Source organism: Papaver somniferum, chromosome 7, assembly GCF_003573695.1.
Source record: "Papaver somniferum cultivar HN1 chromosome 7, ASM357369v1, whole genome shotgun sequence".
NCBI lineage: Eukaryota > Viridiplantae > Streptophyta > Magnoliopsida > Ranunculales > Papaveraceae > Papaver > Papaver somniferum.
The window spans coordinates 26,932,925-26,941,121 of record NC_039364.1 but is presented as its reverse complement, the minus strand read 5'-3'; the positions used below and the strand labels follow the sequence as shown (position 1 = coordinate 26,941,121).

The 8,197-nt window shown below is 42.5% G+C and overlaps 1 protein-coding gene across 5 annotated transcripts; it reads right to left on the bottom strand.

Moving 5' to 3' along the window:
• Positions 1-7,732, bottom strand: LOC113296779 (selenium-binding protein 2-like). 5 transcript variants are annotated; one of them, XM_026545116.1, is made up of 6 exons: positions 7,474-7,732; positions 6,957-7,152; positions 6,418-6,642; positions 6,011-6,242; positions 5,658-5,765; positions 10-524 (listed from the first exon to the last, which is right to left on the bottom strand). In XM_026545116.1, exons 1-6 carry the CDS (start codon positions 7,616-7,618, stop codon positions 396-398), a joined length of 1,035 nt encoding a protein of 344 aa, XP_026400901.1. In that variant the 5' UTR covers positions 7,619-7,732; the 3' UTR covers positions 10-395. The 5 variants fall into 5 exon arrangements, with proteins under 5 accessions (XP_026400900.1, XP_026400901.1, XP_026400902.1 ...); XM_026545118.1 differs by lacking the exon at positions 10-524 and adding an exon at positions 3,300-3,974; XM_026545117.1 differs by lacking the exon at positions 5,658-5,765.
• Positions 7,733-8,197: the final 465 nt, after the last annotated feature.

Genomic DNA, 8,197 nt, shown 5'->3' with positions numbered 1-8,197 from the left:
TGCAAACAATTAGACATAATATGTTTATATATATATAATAAAAGTACTAAAATAAGTACTACCAAAATAAAACTAACACATCTCAAAGTTACAGATGACGAAGGTTCAGAAAATAACGAAGCATTGTTTCAAGGAAAGGAGACAACAAAGCCCCCTCAGCTGGGGCACAATACATCAAAGGAGTTCGGTTGAAAACAAGGTCAGCATAGCACAATCAAGGGTAAGGAAGGCGAGGGAAGACAACACCCTCAGCTTGGAGCTCAGCCTCCGCAAAAGCATTGTTAATATAGTCAATGGAAGAACGCTTGAACTGCGCCTCCATTTGGGAAGCTTGCGCCGCTAGGTCCGAACCCGATTTCTGACGAAGCTCCCTAATCTGAGCGCTAAGCTGATCATTAACTTGTTGAGCGCCTCAGCTTTAAACTTAGCAGCATCATCAAACTGGCGAGATATCTCCAGCTGAGATATCTGGCCCTCAAGGCGGTTAATCTTGGCGTTAGCACCCACCAACTGCTCTTGGAGGCCTGCAAACACAAAGGGTATCATCAACAAGAAGAAGGAGCTAAAGATACAAAGGATGCTACGGAAAAAATAATTGTCCTAAGCTACCTTCGGCATGACTAAGTGACTCTTCTAAACTATGTTGAGCCTCAGCAAGGTCTGCCTCAGCCGCATCAAGGTCTTCCACAAGGGTATCCCTCTCCGTCCGAAGATCATCAACATCTATCCGGAGCGAAGCATTCTCAGAGGATAAAACTTGGTACACATTCTCTAACTCTTCAAACCTCTTTATTAAGGATGCATGAGACATGGAAGAAGGCACGGAGCTGGCATCAATAAGTTTGTTCTTAAGAGAACAGACCTCAGAAGTTAAAACATTACGCTCTGCAGTAACCTTAGCTAAAGAAGCACAAGCAGCTTCAAAATCGGCATGATATTTCTTGCGAATAATTTCTTGGGCAGAGAGACGCTTCTCGACTAAGGCAATATCCTCCTTTTGCTTTAAAATGAGACTCTCCTTCCAGCAAAGGGTTCGTCACACTCCTCACGAAGCGAAGCCATCTGCTTCACTAAGTCTGCATTATGAGCAGGCTCAAGGGAAAGTTGGGCCTCATAATGAACAGTTACGTTCATTAGCCTATCAGACTTCTTTTGATAATACCAAACATCGGAGGTTAACTTGGCCACTTGATCTCGAAGACATCTAAGTTCACTAGAGCTGTCGGCTGGCAGACGAAGGTTGTCTTAGGACTATGCAACCAGAAAGTAAATAAAAAAGCTAAGGAGAAGAAGAAACAAACCTATGGCTTTAAAAGACTCGGCAGCTAAGACAACATCAACAGATTTGCGACCATCCTCGACAACCTTAGCAACATTATTAGCTCTCTCAAGAGCCAATAAACAAGCTTCTAGAGATCTGTGGTTTTTCCTCAGATCATCCTCCAACGAAGATATCTTAGCAGCAGAAGTAGCATCACTCGACGAAGGCTGCTGAGCAACGGCAAGAGCATACTCTTGACGAGCATGTTCCAGCAGGGCACTCAAATGAGTGCATTTAGCCCTATAAACCTTGAATAAGGTATAACCAACATCGATATGCTTGCAAAGATGCAAACAAAGGAGTATAAGGATGGAAGAAGGATCAGATTAAGAAGAAAAATGATAAGGTAAGAATCACTTACTGAGAACGCTGAAAGACGGGGGAGGAAGTTAGCGTAGGTATCCATGAAAGCCTCCATCTCTTGGATGCTACCCTTACGGATCTCACCAAACCTCTGACTGGAGCAGAGACAATCAGGGTCAAAGAACAAATCTTTGGCGGCACGATACTGGGAAGGTAACACGTCCAGCTGTGAAGCTATCTCGAAAGAACTACCAAGATGATGATGATCAACTCCAACAGAAAAGGGACCCTTGGAATCCCGCAGGATGGCCTCAAGAATAGCGTCATCGGAACTACCCAAGCTCAAGCTCTCCGGCAACCTACCTTGGATAGATTCAGCGACAATTCCCTCGTTTGTTTGAACACGAACAAGGGGCACGACTGCTGAACCCTCACCACGACGAAAAGATGGCATGGTGGAAGAGCTAGGAACAGAAAGAGGAGCTTGAGAGCCGCCCAAATCCATGTCACCGGCAGAAGGAAGATTACCCAGTCCGGTCCAATCTGGTGACGAAGGTGGGGGTCCAACAGCTTTGCTAGCGGGGGCAGTAGAAACAGACTGAGTACTCCCTAGTGAAGCAGGAACATCATTGAAGGAGAAGTTGTCTAGTGAAATCACAACCTTCTTCTTCTGCTGAGAATCTGAGCTACCATCCCTCACCGTGGGGGTAACAACCTTAGAAAACGAACCACTTGATTGAATGGAGGTAGCAGGATACGAAGGGAGACTCTTAGAAGCCACAACAGCAACAAGAATAGCGGGCAAAGCTTTGCTAGGAGCAGACAACGAAGGCATCTTCAAGGATAACGTAGGTGCAGGGGCTTGAACGCTAACAAGCTCTACTAGATGAGCACCAGTACCAACAAGAAGGTTCTCACCCTCAACTGAAGCAGCTCGGACGGGGCTAGGGATATCTTTGGCAAAATCCTCCTCAATATCATCCAAATAAGGACTAAGGCCAGTATCCTCGATATCCTCCATGTTTTCTTCACCGGGTCCCTCGCCAGCAGCCTTGGGATCATCATAAAAAGCATCAAGATCAATCACGGTATTCAACTTACCCTTCCCTGGGAAGACTGTAAAGAAACACATGCGTCAGCTAAGAATCGGGGGCAAGGTACTAAGGAACTTACAAGCAAAAAGGTATGATAATGATCCTTACCTCCGCAGGCGTTTCAACCAAAGCCTTTCTCTTCCTAATCCTTGTGGCCACAGAATTACCAGCAGAGCCTGGAGCAGTCCCAGCAGAAGAAGCAGGGACAGACTGCAAAAGAAGACCATCAGAACAAAGATATCAAAGCAGATAAAGATATCTAAGCAGACGAAGATATTAACAACAAAGGTACCTCGTGAGAAGCAGCAGGATTAAAAATCCAAGGCTGATACCCATCATACTTCTCAGGCAAAAAACGAGCTGAACGAGGGACTGAGGGGTCCGCAGTGGTGAAACCATAATCCCAAGGACCAACCACACGAAGAGGAGTACGATCCCAACGATCATCATGATCAAGACGAATGCGGTCATACTTTGGCAAAGGCAGCCTAGCAGAATAAGGTAGTCAAACCAGTCTTATCAATCTCCTCCAGCAAGCGAAGGTTATTACCCTCCCTAATCTGCCTAGCAGTAACATGAATACGACGAGGACCAACACTCCAAGGAAGAAGGTTGCTTTTTTGAATAGCATCAGCATACGTAGCATTGAAGTTGGCAGGGGTATAGTCCTCATGCTTAGGTCTCCCTTCAGCAAAGGGGTCATAAGAATTCAGAGTAGTCTTTCCCTTGATACGATACCAGCTTTCGCGAAGGGCACGCCAGTAATTACCAGTATACTGGTAAATTCCTCGGACCTGGGTCTTGTTTGCCGGGTCATCCCTGGTGGACAAGACGTCATAATAGAAAGGATCCATTCTACTATACAGAGTAAGAAGCATACCTGCGGCCAATTGGCCAACGCTAATCAAAAGATTATTCTCATCATAAGGGAAATCCCGAATGTGAGACTCAGTGAGAACATCAGGGCCATTAACGAAGAAAATCTCGAATTTATGAAGGCGAAAAGACTTGGTAATCCCATCAATAGACAAATGAGCAAAGTTGTCCTTGTCACGCAGTTGGAGCCTCTGAAGCTCATAGCGAGGAGGAGGAGGTGGAAGATCCTCGACAACAAATTCCTCCTTAGCGACCGTAGCCACCTCAGAATCCTCAGGAGGAGGAGATGGCGTAGCATCAGGATGATCGCGGAGGAGGATCAGTCGACGCAGATATCTTTGGACCCTTACGCATAGGTTTCTTTGAAAGCCTCATGATGCCTAACACCAGCAGGAAGAACATCTCCATCAACAATGGCAGAAGAAGATTGCAATTCATTCAAAAGTGAATTGGGGGCAAAAAACCGACGAACTTTGGGCATGGGTTTCACTTAACCAACCAAAGGGGACAGTCTAAACATATCATGGGGGAAAATCAAAAACCTTTGATCACATGATCAAAGTTGCAGGCGAAGAACTATCATACCGAAACCATCATCAAAAATCAAAATGGAACAAAACCCAAGTTCCCATACAGCGTAAACAAGCAAAAGAAAGCAGGAATTCTCACATGCAAGCATAATAAGCAACATCAATAAATCTCATAGTCCGAAAACGATACAACAGGGGCAAGCATGGAGAAAATCAAGACCAAATACGGGTATCATTTACTTGTATGATCGACATAGTGGAGCCAAAGCACGCGGAGAATCGAAGGAAAAAGGGGAGCAGTTAGCAGCAAAAGAGTATCTCAATAAAAGGGATAGAGAGCGACAGTTCGAAGAAGAAGAGGAAAGGGAGTTAATAAAATTCCCTTCTCTTTGTTCCCCTCTTATAGGCGGCTGGAAAATCCAAAAAATTTGGATGTCCCGGAATTCAAGGGGAAGTTATTGCATTAAAGGACATGTAGGGACCACCCAATCGGTACGTGCAAAATTGGCGGCGTAACGGAAGTTTTCTTCCACTTCTACCAAACGGTAGAAGATGAAAGAAAAGGGGCAAACTGTGAATACCAATATTCTGTGGAGCACGTGTCACGATCTTAGTGGCCGCATATATACCTAACTGTGTAGCCTTCGCTAAACGGAGAAGCCTGAGTAACAAGGGATACCTCCGCAGATCTACTTTATCTCATCCCAAGAAAGAAGACGTGAACGGTCAAGATAAGGAAGGAAAAATCCTAGTCTATATAGAGTCAGCTGGGGAGGGGACAGAGGTAGATGACGCATCCAATCAGCATTAAATGCTCAAATCTCTTATCTACACGCATGAATCTAGGCACGTGGAGAGAGAAAGCGTGGCAGAACCCGATTGGCGGAAGCTGGCGGTGAACGAAGGTACAACCTGTACTAAGGTTGGGTAGTTCCCGAAGGAACGTGGGCCAGCTGAGGTGGCGAAATATAACTGGAGAAAGTACGCGGTGGACGAAGGTACTATTGGTACGAAAGGTACATCAGCAGATGATGGACCCAGAGGCAGCAAAGATATACCTGGAGCAAGAGGGGCTACTAATATCAAGCTTCACCAACAAACTAAGGACATTCAATATCTAGGAGAGAAGATCTAGTCTTAAGCTTATACCTCTTTAATGTTTAGAACTTAAGTATTTACTTCCACTTGAGTTATCTCTATTGCTTTGGGAAGCATTTAAGATCTTTGTAACCACCACAACTTAATACAAAAACAAGCACTCATTACCCTGTGGATGTAGACAAATGTCGAACCACGTAAATCTCTTGTGTCTCATGATAACTTAGAAGCTTTTACATTATACTTGTGTTCTTCGTTGTTATTGTGATCTTAGATATCATTTATTACTTGGCAATATCGGTTCAACGGAGGTATCAATACTACTTAGTATCAGATCCTCTAAGTTGTATACATTACCTAGACTACGAGAAAACGAGTAGTCACATCAGGGATATCACTGAAATTTTCTGCGCAAAGATGAGACTATATACGCACCTCATGGCTCCATGAATCATCGGGATTCTTAAAAAACCTCACCATGGTGCTGGAGAGTGCACACCCAACATACCCTATATCTCCTAAAGGTTCATGAAGGAACCTAATCTGTCATGCGCACACGTTTATTTCAGGCACCTTCATGGCAAGATGATACCAAATATAAAGAAATAACAGAAGGAAAGAAGTTTTAGCAAGTGGGTATATGAAACCCAAAAAAAAAATTGGTGGGAGAATTCAAATGATCGACAATAGTCAACCTTAACATTTGAATCTATACGATGGTTGGATGGTGCGGTTTTGTTGAACTAATTAATTAGTGGGTCAACAAGATTGGATTCTCCAAAGTGTACCTCTAAGGGAACCATCCCCGTATTGCCGAGATCAAGTGTTTGTTTAAGTTCACCTCTAGGCCAGCTGTAGACATATATTTGTCTTCCATACAGACCATCAGATACGTGTTGAGGGTTGAATCCCTTTATAAATGTGAATGGAGCTCCCAAAGATGTACTGATCATGGTGTTATGTCGTGGTTGATACCAGTAGTCATAACCAAAAAGTGGACTGTGTCCTGGTTTTTCCCACCTGAGCAGAATTAGAAAGCCGGACTGAAGTTAAAAGGCCATAAGTCGAAAAACGTGAAGAACTTGAACAAAATACAGATATCGGGACACAAATACAAACATAATATGAGTGCAGAATGAGAACCCATTTGGCTCTAATGTGGTTCAGCTTCTCCATTTCCAAGAAGAACACTGACCTTCCCTTAACATTGAATTCTGAATCAAGAAGAAGAAACCCATTTCCCTCAGCATTTCCATCTTTATCCCCAATGCATGATATCATGATGTCACCAGATGCAAGGCAGTGGGAAGTATGTGGATATGCTAATCCAGTCTTTTGGACAATTTCTTCTGACTGAACAACCTTGTGCAAACGAGGAGCCTTCGGATCTTTTGTGTCAACCACATATATACGACCAGACCTAATAGAAGAAAAAAATAGTTACTGAATTGTCAATGTGACCTATCTACGCCTATATCATGATCTTCTGCTGGAATTCGATTATAAACTATCTAACCAAGAGCATGGTCAAGGGAAGGAAAATGTGATGCTTTTGTCATACTTATTCAAGTTAGATGAATTTTGATATTCATTTGATATACTTATGCCTAAAATTGTCGTTAGTTGCACAAACAAAACTCAAGTGTCGTGTTAGCGCAAGAAAGAAGAGACAAAAAGAATATTGGTATTCCAAGAATGAGCTGCTGTACTGCAATATAAGATCGTGAATCTTACACAAATGATGGCAAAATGAGGAAGCGACGGTTGGCGGATTGATCCCCATGGCAAGAGCTACATGAATTCCACCCAGAATGATGCAAATCATCACCCAAATAAGGAACATGCATCATATGGATAACTTTTGAATAGGTTGGTGAGCTTGGATCAACATCTATTGTAGCCAAGTAATCAGGATTCTCTATTCCTGTTCCTGCAAAGATAACACTGTAGCACACTATGAGCACTGCTATTTGCACAATTTACTCCTGAAAATCAGATAAAACTTGTTCAGCTTCATGAATTTAAGTCTTACAAAAGCCTTTAAATTTGTACAAGTAAAATGATAGCAATCTGAACAATTTCTAATTTTGTGTTAATCAATTATGTGCAAAAATCACCAAAACCCCAGAATAGGAACCAAATTTCAGGGTTCTATAACTAATCAACAAAAACCCACAAAACCATAATGCAGAGAAGATGACTCTGTAACTAATCAAACTTCAAAAACATAGTAAATTAAAATAATGGGTACCTGAGTAAACACAGGTAACATAAATCACTGATTCTTTAGGACCAGACATAGCTTCAATTGGAGTTGCATAACCAGGACCTTTCTTACTGCAACAACTATTACTCTTAGTACTCATTTCTGCGTGTTCTACTATAACAGTATCCATCTCATCTCAATCTTTCTTCTTCTTCTTCTAACGAAGTTCAGTTTACTGCAAAATACTCAAAATAGTGTTTTCTATCACTTACTTTTTTCTACGATCTCACACAAGAATGGACTCTATCCCAATTCCCAACAAGATTGGTCTAGGACCCTAGGTGTATTTTACTACAGCTTGTCACACACGTGTCTTTTGATAATTCGATTGCTCGTAGCATGATCTGTCCGAGAGCATCTCCAATGCAAGGGGTGGAGGTCATAAAAAACCGTGTCACCCAAGATTTAAGACTTTTTTCTACCAAAATTCCATCTCCAATGCAAGGGTTAAGGTTCTTGGGAATTGTGACATCATTATGTGGGATGGAAGAGAAAGTCTAAATAAGACCTTCTCAATGACCTTGGGTCAAAGTCCACATCATCAATTCATCTCTATGTTAATTTGAAAATTGTTAAATAAAACCTTGAGGATTTGAGATGATTTTTTGGGTTGAAAGGTGTTAACTTTATTTGTTTTGTCCATATGTGAATGACCTTCATAGAAAATGTGATATTTAGACCTCCACATAGGATCACCTCCACCCCTAGC

Coding starts and splice junctions, on each gene's coding strand:
- LOC113296779 (XM_026545115.1), bottom strand. CDS start 2,645: ATGGAGGATATCGAGGATACTGGCCTTAGTCCTTATTTGGATGATATT. Junction 525..1,682: donor CCCGTCTTTCAGCGTTCTCA/GTAAGTGATTCT, acceptor TTGTGTTTGCAG/GCCTCCAAGAGCAGTTGGTG.